Source organism: Aquarana catesbeiana, linkage group LG10 (genome assembly GCF_042186555.1).
Source record: "Aquarana catesbeiana isolate 2022-GZ linkage group LG10, ASM4218655v1, whole genome shotgun sequence".
NCBI classification, from domain to species: domain Eukaryota; kingdom Metazoa; phylum Chordata; class Amphibia; order Anura; family Ranidae; genus Aquarana; species Aquarana catesbeiana.
In genome coordinates, this window is record NC_133333.1 from 55250606 (window position 1) to 55273239 (window position 22634).

General features: G+C 39.3%; 1 protein-coding gene and 1 long non-coding RNA gene across 7 annotated transcripts in view; one reads left to right on the forward strand and one right to left on the reverse strand.

Moving 5' to 3' along the window:
• LOC141110698 (voltage-gated potassium channel KCNC1-like) overlaps positions 1-19119 on the reverse strand; it is a 210423-nt gene extending 191304 nt beyond the window's left edge. For 2 of the 6 annotated variants that reach the window (XR_012236319.1, XM_073602207.1), the window contains exons 1-2: positions 18692-19119; positions 11112-12090 (exon numbers count right to left, since the gene is read on the reverse strand). Coding sequence is in view for 4 of the 6 variants with exons in the window: in XM_073602207.1 (XP_073458308.1) it covers positions 11112-11708 (597 nt within the window). In the remaining 2 variants the exon portion in view is untranslated. Of the gene's footprint in view, positions 1-11111; positions 12112-18691 lie in introns of those variants that run through there. The other 4 variants (XM_073602209.1, XM_073602210.1, XM_073602208.1 and 1 more) reach the window with 3 other exon arrangements.
• LOC141110699 (uncharacterized) lies at positions 11074-20908 on the forward strand. Its single transcript, XR_012236321.1, has 4 exons — positions 11074-12113; positions 14289-14312; positions 15407-15439; positions 18814-20908. It is a non-coding gene; the product is annotated as an uncharacterized lncRNA (long non-coding RNA).
• The last annotated feature ends 1726 nt before the right edge of the window (positions 20909-22634 follow it).

A 22634-nucleotide genomic window follows, 5' to 3' on the forward strand; every position in this document is an offset into this window, starting at 1 on the left:
AAATACAGAAATAGACATCGCCAGTCAGTATTTTTGCACGTATGTGTGCAAATATGCACATATATGTGCATACAACACACTTTCTGCAATGAAATAAAACTAGAAAAATTTTGAAAGTATGTGCGCGCGTATGCGCAAATATGCACAAGCGCTTTACAGCCTATCTTCGCATTTTTTCTGCCAGGAATATTTGAGGGTCATACATCAGTACTGTGTGTAAGAGGCCAAATACTTCTACTACTAAGATTATTTTTAATAATAAAAATAATAATAATAAAAAATAAAAATAATAATAAAAATAATAAAAAAAAAAGAAAGAGACAAGGCTCTCTCAAGAAACTGTGGGATTTTAGTGTGAAAATGTTGTGTCTGTTATTAAGGTGAGCACCAGAAACAACAATTAATTAGAAAAATATAAATGTATTTATATTATATATTATTTATTATTAAATGTATTTATTTATTAATGCTGTGTTGTTTTTAATCTGATATTCTTTAATAAATTTATATTTTTCTAATGAATTGTTGTTTCTGGTGCTCACCTTAATAACAGACACAACATTTTCACACTAAAATCCTACAGTTTCTTGAGAGAGCTTTGTCTCTTTCTTTACTTTTTAACAATTCCTAGGGATTGTGAAAATTGTCTGTTTCTGTAAACTGTCCAACCAACATATTCAATAATAAAAATAATGATAGAAAAAAAACATTGATAATATTAATATTAATAACAGTAATAATAATAGTACGAACAACTTAAACCAGACATGGCAGTTGATGAACATTTTTATCCCTGAATTTCAAGGAACAAAATGTGGATACGTGAATTAGAAAAGAGTATTTTTGTCTTTTCTCCTGAACTCCTCTAGTAATGCTACAGAATCACCAGGACTATTGACATTACAAAATCTACTATCCATATGACCTATGTTGGTGAATACAGTAATAAGGACCCCTGTGGCCCCTGAACAATGTCTCCAAGCTTCACTTGCGCTGTGGCATATGTGCTCATCATACTGCAGGTCTATGTACGCTATGTATAATTTATTGCACAAGTAACAATATGAATAAAAGATATTCAGGAGGAGCTGCATAAAAAATCCATCTCTATTCACAATCAATACCGCTGCTTTGGATAAATTCCTAGAGGCTGTTACAATTCCTGGAGGCAATTTTCTCCCACTGGTTTTTATCCAATGAGGCAGAGACAGCCTAATATCCTGTATCCAGGAATACTGCAAACAAAAATGGGAACATTTTCTAGAGTGGAGACCTTGACATTATCATAGCTACACTTTGCATTGCATCCTGCTCCTCTAATGCTCGAGTAATTAAAATGTGCTGCATGCTTCTGCAGAATATTGCAGCCATGCAAATAATACATCCACAAAAATAAAGAGAAGGCCTCATGCACATGGATGCCTTCGGGCAGCTGACGTAAATTGTAGGCTTATGTCTGAACACAGGAGAAACAGCTGCAATAGTAATAATAATGAATGGCCGTAGGCTAGCTATATGCAGCTTGCATAAACTCATGCATGCGCACAGACTTTAGTCCTTGGGCGCACAACAGCTGCAATTATTTGCAGTATTAGGCCTCTTGTACACGGATGCTGGAGTGCAACTTTTGTGCATCCAAGGACCTTTTCACCCATGTACAGTACCTGCATGGAGAGCACAATCTAAGTGTAGTAAATTCATGTATTTATTGGAAAAGACAAGTTGGCAACTCACATGTAAACAGTTAAAAATCGCTTGTCATCAAAGTTTGGCCTGATGTGGTGGAGGTCTCAGTGAGGTGGGGTACCAGAATCCAGGTATTGTACACAAGGCTACCCATTGGGTATGCCTGGAAATTGAGGAGACAAGAGAGGGCGCCAAACTAGGTGCAGCATAGGAAGAATTAATAGACTCACACTTAAATGGCAACTCACATGTTGAAAAATGGTGCATATTATTAGGGGTTGGCCCCTGCCTCCTGCACATGACTGCTGCGGAGTTGAGATCTCTGGATTGGGCGATACACTTTGCATGCATATCAGTGTCATGGACTGGATTCCTGATAATACATGCCACTGTTTCTAGTACATTGAGTTGCAAAAATAAATTTAAAAAATAGTGCCGCGCTATACACTGTTACAAAGAGTCCAAAACTATATAAACAAAACAAAAAAACAATAATAACTGTGCAATAGATGACTATTATAAATGTTAAAGTGAATATTGCATAATAGTGCATAAAGTACTAAAGGTGCATAGATCATAAAACAATAATATTTATGCTTCCAGTGAATCAATAACATCAACATTCCATTCCATTGTCCATTCAGAATATACTATATAATTTTGTTCTTATGATATATGCACCTTTAGCACATTTATAATAGTCATCTATTGCACAGTTATTATTGTTTTTTTTGTTCATGTCGTTTTGGAATCTTTGTAACAGTGTATAGGCGGGCACTATTTTTTAAATTTATTTTTGTAAAGCACGGACATATGGGATTGTGATCAGTGCCAGCAGCAGAAAGAGACAAAGGCTACTTTTAGACTGGGGCGTTGGGGGCGTCAGCGGTAAGGGCGCTTTACCGTCGTTTTTGCGGCCCTTTTCGACCGCTAGCCCCCGCTAACCCCAGCTAACCTTTTCCGGCCATTAGCTGGGGTTAGCGGGGGCTAGCGGTCGAAAAGGGCCGCAAAAACGACGGTAAAGCGCCCTTACCGCTGACGCCCCCAACACCCCAGTCTTTGCCGCCACTTCGGCGGCACTGCCCATTGATATACACCGCTCCTACAGCGCCTCAAAGATACGGCTTGCAGGACTTTTTTAGGCGTCCTGCCAGCGCACCGCTCTTTACAGGTGCTATTTTTAGCGCTATAGCGCCTGTAAGCCGTCTTAGTGTGAAAGCAGCCAAATAGTACAGATATTAAGATTTATTGTGGTAGCTCACAAGACATTTTTAAGTTTATACATTGAGTTGCAATTTATGTGTGAGTCTTAGATTGCGCCCCCTGCTGTCCTATTCTTATCTCTTACTTATAGGGAATTCTTCAGTCTCCTAGAGGGGCTGCATAGAGTGTCCTGAGACCAGCAAGAGCTAACTCTGGATGTCCCAATAAGGACTTTATGAACTTTTTGCTGAACTCATTATATATCCACGTACTAATTTACACTATACTTTTGCATCATATGAATTATTATCTCTAAATTGGCCTTAACATATGTGTAAATGTATGTGAAATAGGGACCTTAGATTGTAAGCTCCTTGATGGCAGGGACTGATGTGAATGTATAATATGTAAAGTGCTGTGTAAAGTGACGACACTATATAAATACCTATATATTAAATGATAACTGCTTGCCTATAAATATCAAATAAATCCTTTTAGCAGTTCTCATTTAAAAAAAAAAAAAAAAAGCCTTAAATTCAGCTTTTTCCACCCACAGCATGCCATTGACTTTATCAGACGGCAGGCAATGATTCGGGTTGCTGTACCCCTCCCAGGTACATTAAAACGCAGGGAGGGACACACTGCAACTAGGAGATGCCTTGTGCAAATGGTGAATTATTTGCATTAGCAATTTTAATAAAATTATAAACTGGCAACCAGGGGTGTTTCTAGGTCTATAAAAGATCTGGAGCTAGAGCCCATAGCAGCGTAGTAAAGAAAGTCATATGCTTGGGTGGGTATACACATGTATATACAGTAATATACATGTGTGTGTGTGTATATATCCCCAGAGAGCCCCCCACTTACATCAGAGCCTCCTCCTTACATCAGAGTCCCCAGAGAGCTTCCCCCTTGCAACAGGGTTCCCAGAGAGTCCCCCTTACATTAGAGTTCCCAGAGAGTCTCCCCCTTAAATCAGGGTCCCCAGAGAGCCACCCCCTTGCATCAGGGTCCCCAGAGAGCCCCCCACTTACATCAGGGTCCCCAGAGAGCCTCCCCTCCCCTTGGGGGCCCCTGCAGAGACTCGGGGCTATTGGCCCCAGATTCGGGGCTATAGCCCCAAAAGCCACCCCCTAGCGACGCCACTGCTGGCAACAATCAGGAGTGCTCTTCTTTTCTCATACCCACCTAGGCTGTAAATGGTTAAAAGAGAACGTATAGAGCACCTTTACCACTATGAAGGGTGAAGAGTTTGATCATATCCCAGAATATCACTGCTACCCTTGTTGTATGATCTCCTCTAGAAATCTGGTAAAAGCAGCATAGTAGGGTTGATTTATTAAAACTGGAGAGTGCAAAATCAATTGCAGCACTGCATAGAAGCCAATCAGCTTCCAAGCTTTTTTGTCAAAACTTAATTGAACAAGCTGAAGTTAGAAGCTGATTGGCTACCATGCACAGCTGCACCAGATTTTGCACTCTTCGGTTTTAGTAAATCAACCCCAGTGTGCCTTGTCAAATGGTGGTGGAGGCACATATGTTCTTTAAAGTTTCAGATAAAGGTGGATTTGCGCATGGGAAAACATGCTAAGTGCAGATTTTTTTTTTTTTGACTTGGACTGTTTAAGTATTTGTAAACAATTTTTTCTTATTTGCTTCCTTTTGGTCTATTAAATATGCCATTGAAAGACTTTTATTGCTGCTGGTGGAAATACAAATAGCTGTTCATCAAGAAATACTCTCTGCTTCCGGGCTGTTACCGGTTAGTATTGCTTCATGCTATCTCCATGGACTACAAACCACCTCCCCTTTAGACCCCATTCACACTTGCTGCGCTATATATTGCACATTGTGGATGTTCATTCAGCATACAAGTGTGAATGTGTTACTATTCATTACTGATGATACCCCGAATGACCCCCCGAAAATGACAAGCGACAAGTACGCTTTTGCTTGAGGCAAAAGCATACAAAGATGTGCGATTAAAATACATGCAACGCTCAACACTTGAGCTGGTATTGTCACGTGTAGGACAGCCCAATGAAATAAATGGGCTGCCTAGATGCAATGCACCAAAAACACACAAAAAAAGCACAAAAACGCAATGCTCATTGTCATTCTATACAAATGTGAATGCATGACATTGGAGAAGAGAGGGAGATGTTATGTAGCCCTAACACCCTCCCTGTCCTAGGACGACAACATAATCTCAGTACAGTTGTCACCCTAGGATAGGAAGTGAATAAATGCCAGGATTACCATCACATCTAAGGACTAATACACTTCAATACTAGAAATTGTTGTTTTTAAGTTTAGATATTTTTTAGCCCCCATTCACACTGAATGCGGCTTTGAAATTACACTACATCAGCACAATTTCAAAGCCTCCGGTCAGTGCGATTTCATATGCGGCTTGCCGACATCTGTGGGATTTCATGCAGAGATGTCAATGCAAGTCGCACATCGCCAAAATTAGTGCAAGAGCCTTTTTCAAATCGGTGCAAGTCGGAGTTGCACCGATTTGAAATGGTTCCATAGGCTCAAATAGGGAGCCACTTGTCATGCAATTTTGAACTGTCAAATTGCATGACAAGATGCAACGGTGTGAACGGGGGCTTAGCTTTTCATAGACCATGGAAATAGTTTACGTTGGCAATTGAGGCAGACCTTTCACCATTTATGCTGCCTGTGTCTGGATCAGATAAAACGTGTCCAGAAATGGGCAACAAAAATGGATAAAACATATCAGGAAAGGTACTTAAAACATGCAGTTTTTAGGAAAGCAAAGAAGGGGGAGACATGAAACCCTTGTATATAGGGTTCATGAAAGGCAGAATTTATATTATTAAGCCAAGAATAAGAACACAAGGATATCAACTCAAACTAGCAGGAAGAAAGTTCAAAACTAATCTTAGAAAGTTTTACTGAAGTAGTTGACGCTTCAAATAGCCTTCCAGCAGAGGTAGTGAGTCAGATAACACTAAATGGATTTAAACATGCTTGGAACAAACACAAATCTATACTTAAAAACACGTTCATCGATACATAAAAAATACCTAAAAACATTCATTTTTACAAAAAAAAATCACCAAAAAAAATTAATTTAAAAAAATGGGGCTAAATGGATAGACAATTTGGTATTTTTTTTCTGCAGACATCATCTATGCTTCTATTTTGCTAGCACACTGGCTTAGTGGTTGGTACTCCTGCTCTGCAGCACTGAGGTCTTTGGTTTGAATCCCAACCAGGGCACTACCTGCATGGTGTAGAGTGGACTAACATCGGTGTGCAGAATGCAGACTAAATATTATTAACACTTTCTGTGAAATGTCTACTAGTATATGAATATGTTTGACTTTTTTTGTATATTTGTGATCCCGATACTGCTTGGTAATTCTACGGTTAGATGAATATCCCAATTCAAGCTAGCTGCTCTTTTTTCTATCCAATAAGAGGAGTGCAGTGGTTTCTATTTGTACATTCATGGTTCTTTCTGAACTGGGTTGTGTCATGTAAATGGTAACAAACCAGTTCATGTCTTGTGGCATTACAATAAAATGTTTGGCGTCTAGTGAAGCTGCTTTATCAACTACTGCTTTGGATAGAACCTTAGATGTATCAGCGTTCCCCTCTAGTTTGTTTAAAGCTGACAGGAGCAGAATGAGAGGCGCTGAGCTCTAGGGCTACTATGGATGGCCTTAAAAGGAGCGGTGTATGCAGAGCTTGGAAAATGTAGCACTGCAGTTAACGCTTCAGCACCGCGGACAGCTCACAGACGCATTGCTGAACAGCAGCTCACTAACACAGGGGATCCAGGACAGATGGGGCATGTCTCCAATGACACATACAGCCATTGACTTGACTTGGCCCCAATCAATTGATGGTGCATGGACCCTATCCTGCTGCTTTGTAATACACCACAAATAGGCTATCATTAAAACAAAGCCATGGGACCTTATTTTAAAGGGGGTAACAAAGAAAGCAACACAAGTCCTAATAAAGATGCTTCCATTATAGAAGTATAATATACTGTACATAGAACTGTATTTGTTTATTATGTAATATAAATATAAATATATATATATATATATATATATATATATATATATATATATATATATATATATATATTTATATTTACACAATATTCATTGTATTCACAATACACAAGTGTTTCTCTGCACAGTGCACATGATAATGGATCTTTCTTGTTTTACTAAATTATCTATCTATCTATCTATCTATCTATCTATCTATCTATCTATCTATCTATCTATCTATCTATCTATCTATATTGATATATATATATATCTATATATAGAAATATATCTATATAGAGATATATATATATATATCTCTATATAGAGATATATATATAGATACATATATCTCTATAGATAGATAGATAGATAGATAGATAGATAGATAGATAGATAGATAGATAGATAGATAGATAGATAGATAGATAGATAGATAGATAGATAGATCTAGATAGATAGATAGATAGATAGATAGATAGATAGATAGATAGATAGATAGATATAGATATATCCATATATATATATATATATATAGATATATCTATATATATCTATCTATATAAGCATCTTTATTAAAAGATTTACCTTGTACTTCCTATATACTGTATATATATATATATATATATATATATATATATATATATATATATATATATACATAAACACACACACATACTGCTCATTCAGTAGGGCATTACGATGATCCATTATGATGTGCAGAGAAGGATCTATGTATTATGATGCTATATATATATATATATATATACAAAATACACACAGGCTTATTCAGTAAGCCATCACAAAGCTCCATTATGATGTGTAGAGGAAGCTATGGTAACCAACCACATTTCATCTTAGGGTTAGGTAGTAAAATCAGTGAAAGCTGATTGCTGAGTGGTTTATATGGGTTAATACACTGTATATCTGCACTGCTACTTCCACTTCCCTTCCAATCCATTCATTCACAGCACTTTCCTTTACAATACATTATATATAAAAAAAAACACCATTGTGTTGTGTAGCATGTGGGAAAGCTATTCAACTAAACAGTCATTGACTGGTATATTTTTAAATGCGTTTTTAATTTCCTATGCCTGATAATTATTTAAGCCTAGTGCCGTAGACCTTAATTATTTTATGGTTTACAGTACAAGACAATGGGTAATTAAACTGAAATGAGAAAGAGAATGAGAGAGAGAAAAGAGAAGAAGAAGAAAGAGTAAGGGAGAAAGAGAGAGAGGTGGAGAGAGAAAGAGAGAGAGAGAGAGAAATAAGAGGGAAAGATAGAGATGGGAGAGTGAGACAAAGAGAAAAGGAGATGAGAGTGAGAAATAAGAAGAGAGATGCGAGAATGAGAGAAAGATGGAAAGATGGAGAGAAGGAAAGAGAGAAAAGGAGGAGGAAAGGGTTGTTAGGGAAAGAAAGAGATGAGAGAGAGAGAGAGAGAGAGAGAGAGAGAGAGAGAGAAAAGAAAATGTGAGATGGGAGAGTGAGAGACAGGGGGATTGAAGAAGAGAGAGATGAGAGTGTGTATGTAAAAGAGAGATGAAATAGATAGAGTAGGAAAGATAAAAAAAGAAAGCAAGGAAGAGTGAGCTATAGAGAGAAGGAGAAGCTAGAGAGAGTGAGAGAGAGGGGGAGGTGGGGGCAGGGTGAAACTGCAGAGTTAGCTGAAATTCTTGCTGCAGTTTCCCACTTCTTTGACAGACGAGCGTCCTCTACTGGTCACAGTACATTCTACATTGGCATTGTGTTGCTTTTTTTTTCTTGTACTGTAACAATGCTTAACATAAATACACACGCCACTGTTGTGATCACCAATGCGATCACTATCCTCTACAGTGCTACGACAGTTCTAATGTGCTATATACATCTATAGATGAGCTTTTCTATCAACAGCTAGCTACAAACTCTACCAAACCTCACAAGAAAAGTATTGCTTTCTAGCTGGAGCTCCAACTTTCTCATGTCTATATGACAATAGGGTCAATGGAATGCTAAGTAAGCAGACCTAGAATAACAGAACATTGCTTTTTCTTTTTGTGGTTGGTTGATCAGATTAGGCCAGTCCTTTAAATTTCCAGCTCTTCGTTAAAAAGGCCAGCCTCTAGACAGCACACTGCACAAATCTAATTGTCCTAGAGAAATAAAGTGATGTTCCACTTTTATCACCAGATCTCCTAGGAAAGCTGGGATTTATACACTCCTAGGATACAGGAGCAGGGAACTCATCGTCCCTATCAGGGCTGTATTAATTCCAGGTCACTTTGCATGCTGAGTATTTAATGTCACCTTCTGGAATGCTGGATGGAGAACAACTCCATTGCCATTCTGTTTAAAACAAATCCAATGTTTGCATATCTCAGGAAAGTATTTGCAGTGTGCCCTTGTAAGCATGCATCTCTCAAATTGGACTTTATTGTGACTTTTCAAGCTTTGCTGTGCTCCCCCTGCACTGCAGTCCTCCAGCCTGCCCTCCCCCCCACTTACACTCTACTTTACTGCTGCAGCTCCTGCACATTTTACATCCGACTAGGCTTTCACCTTCACTTCTGCAATTACCCAGAGAATGCATGCACCACTACACCCCAGCATACTAATCAGTCTTCCTTTGAAACGTTCATGCATTGCGCATACTGGAGTTACAAGAGCGTTGTGATCTCTATAATCTGAATAAGATTAATTAGGAAACTTTGATTCTGCAGAGCACATCAAGAGGGCGCCCTCTGGTGGAGCATGTAATGAAGCGTATCCTAGAGACATTATGGAGCACACAATAGTATGTAACTAACTGTATGCGAGTTCACATGGACCTGAGCATGCCTTTGCAACTGCATCTAGCTATATTTCTTTTTTCTTTTCAAACTGCAACTTCAAGGTTACTGCCAGAGGATTTAAGATCACAAATATATATTATACTGTTTCCTGTATAACTATGGTGTGTATTCCAAGTGTGTGCTGTGTCTGTGGTATAATGTCCTAGTTCTATCTATCTATCTATCTATCTATCTATCTATCTATCTATCTATCTATCTATCTATCTATCTAAGCTATCACTATACATACTGTAATCTATGGGAGACTATGTTCTACTACTTGCATCTGCTTCATACTCATCCTCTTTTATAAAACAATAGTATTACAGTATCATCATGTTTATACTGTATACAGATATAATAATATATTTTAGTATTTATAACTATATCACAATTCATCATTATTATCTGTCAATCCATCCATATCTATCTATCTATCTATCTATCTATCTATCTATCTATCTATCTATCTATCTATCTATCTATCTATCTCCATACCTATTATGTCAAATATGTGTATACAGTATCTATCACACTTATTATAATGTATAAGTATTTATCTGTATGTATGTATTACCTTACATGTTACTATAATGTCTATCTATCTATCTATCTATCTATCTATCTATCTATCTATCTATCTATCTATCTATCTATATCACATTTTATTATGATCTATCTTAGTATCTATAACTATATCAATAATCATTAAGTTCTGACAATCCATCCATATCTATTTATTATAATATGTATAAATGTATCAAAATCCATATCTATCTATCTATCTATCTATCTATCTATCTATCTATCTATCTATCTATCTATCTATCTATCTATCTATCTATCTATCTCCATACCTATTATGTCAAATATGGGTCTACAGTATCTATCACACTTATTATAATGTATATGTATTTATATATATGTATGTATCACCTTACATGTTATTATAATGTCTATCTATCTATCTATCTATCTATCTATCTATCTATCTATCTATCTATCTATCTATCTATCTATCTATCTATCTATCACTATATAACAATACACCAGTATGTCAGTCCATTAATTTATATCAGTTATAGTATCTATAACGTAACACAATTTATTATTATCAGTCTTGGTATATCAATTGTTCATTATGATCGATTCGATATAGCTCTGTAATATGCAGAACTGTATCCCAATTCATATGTACTGTATGTATGTATCTCCATCCAACAAATGAGCCCATAGAGATGAATAGAATGGATGAGCCTAGCAGTTTATATATTGCATATAGGAAAGTGAATGGGAATGCAGTAGTCCTGCAATAGTCCTGCAATTGCTGAGCAATGAATGTATACAGAGGATTGGGATACATTACCCTGGCAGCTTTGGAAGAATATGGGTCCTCGAAGAGAGCCCAGACCTTGGGCCGGCATCTCATCCACCAGTTCAGCTTCCTGCCATCTTCCTGCAGGCACAGCCTTTTCAGATCCCCATCTTCCTCCTCCTCGGGCTCAGGGCTCTCAAAGCTATCCAAGGCTTCCTCGGCATCTCGGTGCTGCCGGTAATTCATCCAGCAACAAGCCTCCACGTCCGTCTCATCGATGCCCCAGAAGGCCAGCTCCTCTTCATAGAGGGGTCCGCACACATCTGCCGGGCAGTGCAGCTTGCCAGTCCTATAGTAATTCAAGACATAGGCGAAGACCTGGGGGTGCCTGTCGAAGAAGAACTCGTCTGTTTTGGGGTCATAGTCAAAGTTACTGAAGGCATCAGGCTCGGTGAGCCAGGACAGCCTGGTCCCGGGCAGGGTTTTGAGGGTACTCCGGTAGGTCTCATGCCTGATGCCCCCAACATTAATGACAATCTTGTCGCTGTCCTCGTTTTTGCCCATATCTCCTTTCAAACATGACTTGGAGGGAGGCTTGTTACCAGACTTGCGCCCGCGGAAGGAGGAAACACAAACTGAGCTGATCATAAGTGCCCTGGTTGCTTTTTTTGCTTTTCTGTTTTTTTTTTTTTTTTTTTCCTGGAGAAATCCGCAAGTAGGGATCAGATTTCACCAGGACATCGAATCGTGTGCCTTCAAACTGGAAACGTCATCACCCTCTGCTTTTTTTTTTTTCCTCTTCAGCTCACACACAATCCAGCCCCCCTGTGCTCCCCCTCTCCAAAAAAAAAAAAAAAAAAAAAAAGAGGACTAAGAGGTGTGAAAGCTGGAGGATCTCAGAGCTTCCCAAGTGCGGGACAAATAGACAACTACTTCTAGCAGCTGGAAGACTGAGGACAAGCTGGAGGATGAGGATGATGGGGACTTTCTTTTCTGGATCCTTTCCTTGAGTCCAGGTGCTGCTGTGAGTCTGAAACAGGAAACAAAAGACAGGTTCATTTTATTATTATTTACCATGCTTGTCATTCCATGTCACATCATTTCCCTATGTCCATCAGCCTGACCATGCCTTGCCAGCTTCTTTCTACTTTTCTCCTACACTGCCTTTGGTTAATGTATGTCTTGGCATGCCACCGATCCCAAATTGCCGACAATTACTTTGTCTGGCTTTGTCACTTTCCCTGGTTTTCCATTCTGGAGTTCTCACTCTTCTGTACAAGTTAAGGCTCTTTAGTTGTATGTATGTGGTAAGAGATTGGATACAATGTACTAATCTTTGTTAGTATATTTAACTATATTCAAAAAATGTAGCAAAATTATAAATTATGTACACAATAATAACAAAGTAATTTATAACATGCATGTAAGAGGGGATGCAATCACATAATAAGCATAACAATGCACAAACTATTCTCACAACATAATGAAGGATTTTTTTTTCTACTGCTGGAGCAAATTGGATCATGCTGTGCTGGGGTTTTTTCCTTCCTCTGGCTGTGGGTATAGGACTGTGTATATGGGATAGTATGATTTTTTTTTTTTTATTGGTTGAACTAGATGGACTTGTGTCTTTTTTCAACCAGACTAACTATGTAACTATATGTTTAAAAAAAAAAAAAAATATATATATATATATATATATATATATATATATATATATATATATATATATATATACACACACATACACATTCATTAATAATTCAAGTAATGTATAACATGCATAAGTAAATCACAGCATATCACACACTATTATACACAACAATGCATTATCCAACATGCAAATGCAGCATTACACACACATACAGTACATACATTATTAATACACGTCTTTTAAAACATGCATGTAATAGATAGCCTTAAATCACATGACCTAAATCACATCATATTACACACAACAACAATGCATTATCCAACATGCAAATGCAGCATTACACACACACATACAGTGCATATACATTATTAATACACGTCTTTTAAATCATGCATGTAATAGATAGCCTTAAATCACATGACCTAAATCACATCATATTACACACAACAACAATGCATTATCCAACATGCAAAGGCAGCATTACACACACACATACATACGGTACATACATTATCAATTTAAGTCGTTTAAACCAAGCATGTACTAGATTATGCAAGACTAAAATCACACTACATTACACACATCAATGCACTATCCAACATGCAAATACAGCACCAATACTCTAGTAGTTTGCAAATGTAGTGTGTACATAGTAATACCAGTACCCATAGTATGCAGAATACAGTAATACAGCATATGGAGGGGTTGTGATCACCCAAACTGTGCACAGGTACATAAACTAAGTAGCTAATGTGTAATGCATCATAAAATGTAAGTATCATAAAAATAACATAGTATACATGCAATAATAGTGTATATAGAATGTCATATACAGAAATGTAGCATTTGACGGGTACATTAATTTAGTAGCTTATGTGAAATGTATGTATAATAGAATACCATGGTATATATGTAATAACAGTATAGAATATGTATCATATAGCTATGTAGCATATGCCAGATACATGAAATTAAGTAGGTGGGGTGTAATATATTATAATACATAGGTGTCCAACATAGTATTAGTGCATTTAGTATAGCAATTAAGCATATGGCATATTATGCACAGGTGCATGGAATTAAATAGCTAATGTGTAATGTATCATAAAATATGATATACATGTTACAGAAATCTATGTATTAGATATACAATATAAAATCATAATATATAAAAGTGATTTATCTGTCATGTACCATCCAATATACATATTATAGAAATATATATATATTAGACATTTGACATATAATGCAATATGCTATTATACTATTATATATTGTGTTTATATGGGAAGTGTTGTATACTGTATTCAGTAGGCAATATGAATTGGTCATAAAAAGGAATAAACCTTCTTGAGTTACATATAGCAAATCAGCCCCATAACCCTGTCTTGTCTCTGCCTTCTGAAATGTTGCCAGCTATGTGGTATTGGTGTCACTTTGGATGATCACATCCCTCCCCTGTGCAGTGCTAGGCTGTACATGGAGGGCTCTGCGCTTGGTAAGTGTTTTAGCTCAGTGATTCTTGTAAAGACAATATTAAAAAAAAATGCTGAGTTGATTTTTTTTTTTGGCAGATCAATAGGCTGAGATGTAATAAGGTAAGTGATCCTGAGCCTCTTGCCTTTATAGCCTGCACTGGAGCTGCTATTCCGCTTTACTATGGCTGCTGGAGAAAGCTGCATGGTGCTTTTTTTTTGCTGAGGTTTGTAAATCCTGCGGTGCTGTACGCTTGCACAGATTACTAAAGCTAATTGACATTTTGCTACGTGCACACTATTCCCATCCATGGGGGCTGATTGATGGAAATCAGAGTCAGAGAAACGCACACAGCAACCAATCAGCTTTCATCCTTCATTATGTCAACCTGCAGTGCAAAGAATGAAACAAGGAATCTGATTGGCGAGTTGCATCCATAGTCACCCCATGGCTCCTTTGGTCCAATCTTCCCAACATGCAAGTTTATGCAGCAAGGCACTGCAAAATCCAGAAGCCCATATCAACCAATCAGGTTTCATCTTTCATTTTGTCAACCTGCAATGCAAGAATGAACCAAGGAATCTGATTGGCGAGTAGCATCCATATTCTCCCACATAGCTTCTTTGGTCCAATTCTCCCCACATGCAGGCTTGTGCAGCAAGGTATCGCAAAGCCCATAAGCCCCTATCAACCAATCAGGTTTCATCTTTCATTATGCCAACCTGCAATGCAAGAATGAAACAAGAAATCGGATTGGTGGGTTACACGTCTTGTCTCCCTCCTGTATACTTCTTTTGGCCCAGGCTCGTTAAGCAAGGCACTGCATAGTCCAGAAACCCCTACCAACTAATCAGCTTTCATCTTTTATTATGCCAATCTGCAATTCAAGAATGAAACAGGGAATAGGATTGGTGGGTTGCATCCATAGCTCTTGTTTAGTAAGGCACTGCAAAGTCCAGAAACCCCCATCCACCAATCAGCTTGCAAGATCTTGCAGAGAGCAGTGGACAGGGGTTCTGATTGGTGGCTTTGGATTACTGCAATTTGCACATTACTCTCTGCTTTATGAAATAAACCTTTTCTATACATTGTAATGTTCAATTCTATAAGCAAAAGCCATCGAGTGGCAGATGAATTCTGATTGGCTGCTGAAGATTAAATCATTGTATTCTTAACCCTTTGCCTTATGTCTTTGTACGATATTCTTTCTTTACAGACGAATCGCCTTGTGGATTTTCCTCCATTAGAGGTCTGTTCCTAGTATTTCTTGCTCCTCCAGCACCCTGCAATCATCCATTTCTCCTGCATCACATCCTCAGCCCTGTAATTGTGATTAACTTGGCTTTTTTTTGCAGCATCAGGACCTCAAGGGGAGCTGTAGGTTACACGGAGATGGGAGCACAGAGGGGGGAGATCTCCCCAGCCTCGTCCTTGCTCTGATCATTCGTCCTCACCATCCCTGCAGAATATTCATTATTATCACCAGCGCAGTCATTCTCATTCCAGTCCATGTGGGGGGTCACGTGACGCCCAAAGACTTGGGGGGGGGGGGATCTGGCGGATCACAGCCGGAATCTGACAGCTGAGACCGGGGGATCTGCCAGGCTGGGCCGACTGTAAAGGGCCTGCAGAGTCTCCTATGATCCGCTCATTGCCATTACCGCAGTATGAGGACAGATTTGTCGGAGCGGGGCTGTCATTGTCATTGTGGCTGGTGTAAAGGGGAGAGATGATGCTGGGAGCTCCTCTGACAGCTCAGTGCACCACACTGCACCATCCTCCTGCTGAGCACCTCTCTATGTACATTTCCCATAGAGGAAGATATAAGGAGGGCTCAGAGCACATAACACTCATCACACTGGGGGGGGGGTTACAAAAATCCATTAGTCATTAGCCTTGATCCCCAAATACCTATCTATCTATCTATCTATCTATCTATCTATCTATCAACTCACTTATCTATTCTTTATCAGCTCTCTAGTTTCATACCTTTCCAACTTTCCATCTACCCACTTATATCATCTATCTATCCATCTATGTTTCTACTTATACACCTACTCACTTATCTAATCTTTTATCTATCTATCTATCTATCTATCTATCTATCTATCTATCTATCTATCTATCTATCTATCTATCTATCTATCTATCTATCTATCTGTATATTCTTCTACCTATCCATCTCACCCACTTATTTAATCTTTACTATATCACTTATTTGTGCATTATCTGTCTCATACCCTCTTTACAAAATTATAGTGTTACAGTACCATTCTGTATATGCTGTATGCATTGTGTATATGCACAGACCATTCTATACAGGATGACATACTAAGCTGTAGTTTTAGTCTATTTACTAAGGTATCACTATGCATACTGTGCTCTATGGGAGACTATGTTCTACTTGCAGTATCTGCTTCATACTCTTCCTCTTTTATAAAAAACTATAGTGGTTCGGTACCATCCTGCATATTATGTGTGCAGTGTGTATATTTACAGAGCATTTTATACAGGATGATATACTAGGCTGTAGTTTGTAGCTATGTACTAAGCTATCATCATGCATACTGTAATCTATGCTGTAATAACATCATGGGGGGTTATTTACGAAAAGGGAAATCCACTTTGCACTACAAATGCACTGAAAGTGCACTTGGAAGTGCAAGTAGCTGTAGATTTGAGGGGAAGATCTGACATGAGGGGAAGCTCTGCTGATTTTATTATCCAATCATGTTTTTAATTTTCCTTGCATGTCCCCCTCTGATCTACAGCAACTGCACTTCCAATTGCACTTTCAGTGCAATATCAAGTGCATTTTGCACTTGTAGTTTGCACTTGTAATGCAAAGTGGATTTGCCTTTCATGAATAACCCCTATGTTCTCCTACTTGCAGTGTCTGCTTCATACTCATCCTCTTTTATAAAGCTATAGGGGGTTATTTACCAAAGGCAAATACACTTTGCACTACAAGTGCACTGCAAGTGCACTTGGAAGTGCAGTTGCTGTAGATCTGAGGGGGACATGCAAGGAAAATAAAAAACAGCTTTTTTGCTTGCAGTTGATTGGATGATAAGATCAGCAGAGCTTCCCCTCATTTCAGAGCTTCCCCTCAGATCTACAGCTACTGCACTTCCAAGTGCACTTGTAGTGCAAACTGGATTTGCCTTTCACAAATAACCCCCATAGTGTTACAGTATCATCCTGTATATGCTGTGTGCATTATGTATATGTACATAACATTATACACAGGATTATGTAGGTGGTAGCTTTGATCTATGTACTAAGCTATCACTATACATGCTGTAATCTATAGGAGACTATGTTCTACTTGCAGTATCTGCTTCATACTCATCCTCTTTATAAAACAATAGTGTTACAGTACCATCCTGTATATGCTGCATACATTCTGTATATGTACAGATCATTATATATAGTCTGCAGCTTTGATCTATGCACTAAGCTATCACTATAGATACTGTGCTCTCTGTGAGACCATGTTCTCCTACATAATAAATGACACACTCTGCAGTGTTATTATCAGAAGCTGCATACAGTATATACCCCTGGCCTTGTTCCTATAGGTGACAATTGCTGTCTGTCTGCCCTTCATTGCTACCCCTTGCTTGCCTGTGGCCTGTATCACTGCATAGCCCCCATTGTGTTACATCACTGCATCACTTTATTGTAGTATTTAGCGGAGAGTCCCTATCAGACCCGTTGTTGTGTCAGTCCATGCAGAGGCTGCTGGTTGCACCCAAAACTTTTAGCAAGTTGAAGTTGCGTAATGAGGCGCTGCATAGGGAGCCCAGAGCAAGGACAGGAGCCCAGGCTGCTGGAAGGGTCACCCAGGCACCTCCTGAGATTTAAGATGGGTCTAAATATTGCACAAAGCCCCCCCACCAGCCTAACAAGAACGTGTGAAATCGATACTCTGCGTCGTTCACAACCTTAGAGGAATGCCAAAGCATCCTCCGCTAATTTAGTCTGCACAGCTGTGGACAGCAATAGCAATGCCCAGTAATCAAAATACTGTCTTTTTCCTCCCCACTGCAAGGGCAATAGGTCATTATATTAGCTCTGAGTTTTAAATGGGGTTGAAGTAAAGAACCATAACCTGATGCATTGATTAGGGGGTGAAAAATGGGCACCTTTAGTTCTAGAAGGGAAGCAGGCAGCACCCCATAGGCTTCAATGACTGCGCTGGAAAGTCAGGAGATCAGCAGGTGCTTCTGGTTCTGCCTTGCTGCAAGCAAGTAGAAAAAAAATCCCAACTCAGGAACAATCAATGGAGCTGCATCTTAACTGGTAACCTTAGAATTCTCCAAGGTGCAAACTGAGGATTGCAATTTGCCTTGTGCGTGGAGAATCCTATACAATGTCAGCAGCATAAAAAAATATAAAAAATAATGCGATAATTAAATAAAACACATGAGTGACTGTACACATCTCCCAACCCCCGTTTTAATAATAATAAAAATAATAATAATAATGCAGTACTTACTTGTGAATGAGCACTTAAGTCTGTTTAGCTTTCAGACAGGTCCCCTTAAAGGCAGAGTAGTGCACCTTATCAAATAATAAATACATTCTCCTAATGCGTTCTCTCTGTATTATTCCCCACAGGATGATCATGGACTCCAGCACAGGCTTGTGAATGAAAATGAAAAAAAAATGAAAATTATTGGTTAAAAAAATAGAATTAAAAAAAAAAGAAAAATCAGCTTGATCGCAGATCGGATTTATATTGTTGCATTGCCTGGCCTGCTGGTTACAGCCGTGTCAAAAAAGAATGGGAGGTTTCAAAAAAAAAAAAAAAAAAAAAGAAAGAAAAAAAAAAAAGAAAAAAAAACGAGAATGGTTTGTGCCTGAGATTGTAGCTCTCCCCCAGCTTGCAAGATGCAGAATGGGGTTGTGCCCAGTCTGCTGCAAACCGTGCTATGACATCATCGCCTCATTAAGGTGGAATATCAATCTTCCAGCTCTTCTTGATCCCACTTTGCCTCCTGTTGATGGCTGAGATCGGATCTGACTTGGAGGGGTGACGTTGTCACAAGCGCAGGGTTGCTGTAAACAGCCCACACTGGTACCCTCAGCGTCTCACACCTGTAGCAAGCCTGGATATCTTTGTAATGGAGCTAAAGGCAGGGAAAGAGAAGGCATGCATTTGCAGCAGATGAATGCAATCTGTATCCTGGGATGTGATCAGCTGAGATCAGGGAAGTTGCATTGCTGAGGCTCAGGGATCTCAGTGTAAGAAGAGCTTTGCCTGGAGCTGTGTGATGGAGGAGCCACCTTAAGAGGATGCTGTAGAGTTGTGAAAAGAACGTGTTGAGAGGTGCTGTGTGTTGGCCATGCTACACACACACACACACACACACAGGATACCTTAGCACAGATATGGAGGCAGGGGAATGGGAGCATCCTTTAAATTGATCATCTTGTTCAATAAGCAATTCCACCAGTGGTGCTTGGGCATTCTGACACTTGATGCTGAGAGCTGCTAACAAATAGATTCTTTATGCTAGGCTATCTTCACTGCAGTGTGTTTGTAGATAGTACAGGTTATGTCATCAAAAACTGCATAAAGCTAATTTAAAGAAACAGGAATCAGAAAAAAAAGAAGACAAAAAAAAAAAGTTTTTAAAATGAGACTCTGAGAATTAGACACAATCTACCCTGGCAATGGACACCTCTGCAAAGCAAGGGTTAAAGCCTAACTAGGGATGAGCTGGGCATCCTCCAAACTCGTCTCTAGTGGAATTATAAATGCACTCGTGAGCTGCGGGCTGGGTCATTCCCAGGGGCGGACTGACCATTCAGGCACTGCCCGAGGGCCCCATGCCACTAAGGGGCCCCATCAGGGTTGCCAGCCTCAATAAAACCAGGGACAGTATGTAAAAAACTGTTTTTTTTAAATACCAAGATTATAGCCGCCCCGCCTCTCCAGTACCTTTTCAGTGTGTGTATGTGTATTCTGTGTGTGTATACTGTGTGTGTATATTGTGTGTCTGTGTGTGTATACTGTATGTGTGTGTGTGTATACTGTGTGGCCCCAAAATCTATTGCCTGGGGGCCCCATAATCTCCTATTGCCTGGGGGCCCCATAATCTCCTATTGCCCGGGGGCCCCATAATCTTCTCCTATTGCCCGGGGGCCCCATAATCTCCTATTGCCCGGGGGCCCCATGAGTTGTCAGTCTGCCCCTGGTCATTCCCACCCCGCAGCTCAGGTAAACAAAGAATGACCCAGCCTGCAGCTTACTGGAGTAAAAAAAGAGTGTGAGTTCATAGTTTGGATAAAAATGAGTTTGCATGGCAACCAAGCTCATATCTAAGCCTTAAAAGAGAATACTTACCTAGGTGGATGCAGCTTCAATCCGATGCTGCATTTGTCCCCCGGCGCCTCTAACGCTGAGAATCAGCAGCTCTCTGCTCTGCCCCCTCCTCGCTCACTGGAGCGCTGGGCTGTGGAGAGGGTAGGAGCAGCGGTTTGCTGAGAGGCTGAGCCGGGTGCAGGTCCAGGCATGTGGGTGGATCCCGACTCTATGGTCTTGATGACGCCCGACTCTGTGATGTCAGCAGACAGCGGACTTCAGCCCGCTCTCTGCTGAAAATGAGTCACAGGAGTGCAAAACAAACTGCACTCCTGTGATCCACGGGCTTTGGCTGTACTTCTCCTTTAAGCCTAGTACACACCAGTAGTTTTTCTTTCGTTCAACCCAGCAGGGCTGAACGAAAAAAAAAACTGACAGCTCAGGAGGAGCTGCTGTACTAACTATCCGGCGTTAGTACAGCAATCTCCCCTGCTGCTCTATTGTGTTCTGATGGGACGGCTCCCACGTCAGAACACTCTGGTCAACGTTCTCAGCCATTGGCTGAGATCGCTGATGAACAGACTTTTTTTTGGTCATGCCCCTTCTACAGAAGCCGACCAAATGGCAAGCTTTGTTGGACTGACTCCAGTACACATTTCTACTACTATTTCTATTGAACCGGCCAATGCCACCTGACATTTGGTCCATGTATACTAGGCATTATGATGGGTATACACATACCAAAATTCGGCTAGGGAACCAGATGAATTTTGGTAGGTGTGTAGCCCTGTCTGGTTCAACAGAAGCCAGTCTAAAGCCTAGTACACACTAGTAGTTTGCTTTCATTCAACCCAGCAGGGTTGAACAAAAAAAAAAACAACTGACATCTCAGTAGGAGCCGATGTACTAACTATCTGACATTAGTACAGCGGTCTCCCCAGCTGTGATATTGTGTTCTGACAGCTGGATAACCCCAATGGAATATCTGGTCAGCGTTCTAAGCCATTGGCTGAGAGCACTGATCGGGAGCTGAAGCTGGCCAACATATGTTGGACCGACTCCAGTACACATTTCTACTACTATTTCTTTTGAACCAGCCAATGCCACACAACATTCGGCCCGTGTGTACTAGGCTTAACAAATGGCTTCTGTGGAACGGTCCTGCTGGAAAACCAGCATTTGATCAGAGCTTGCAGCAAATAGCTGCAGTGCTGATCAGTGTTTTCTGCGGGAGATGGGGGGGCTCCCAGCTGTCAGAATGCAATTGCACAGCCATTGAGATCCCTGCATCCACACAGGTGGGTGTGAGATCTTGATAGAACAGTTTGATCGCACTTTACCGTTACCAGTGAAAGACATTTAATACATAATTATAAATATTACCTTTATTACAAAAATTATTTTAAAAAATCTTTACACATTTACAAATAAAACCAAAGGGATTGGCTCGGATCAATATGATCAAGATGATATTTAAACAATATATCTCTATATCTACTAAGTCAGGAGGTCGACAGTTTCACATGTTTGCTTCCTCAGGACCTCAATTCCTTTGACTGTAAATAGAGATCCTGAACAAAGAAGAACATAGCTATTAATCATATCTATATCTTATTTTTGTCAGGTAAAAATGCAACCTATATATCTTTTCCTATACCAGGTCATGTGTACAAAGGTAAACATGCATTGAAGACCACTTACAATCGGGAATAGCCTTCTGAAAGGTGGTGTGCCAGGTGTCATCAAGAAGCAAGCCACTAATTTATGTCGTCTAATCAGAAAAAAAATAAATAAATAAATTATATATATATATATATATATATATATATATATATATATATATATATATTAGAGCTGCACAATTAATCGTCAAGAATCGTTATCGTGATCTTGACTAAAATGTTTCACAATTCTTTCTATGCAAAGAATTCTCTCTGTTCTTCTGAAACCACAGCCCTCAAAAGAAAGGAAGAGAAAAACTGGCCAGTATGAATCAAAACATTCTTTATCAGTTGAACTCAAGTATAAACATTGTAATAATTTGTCAATGGAATAGACTGTGTGTAAGTGAAAAAAGTTTAACTACTTAAAGACTAAACCCTTTTCTGACATTTGTTGGTTTCAAGTTAAA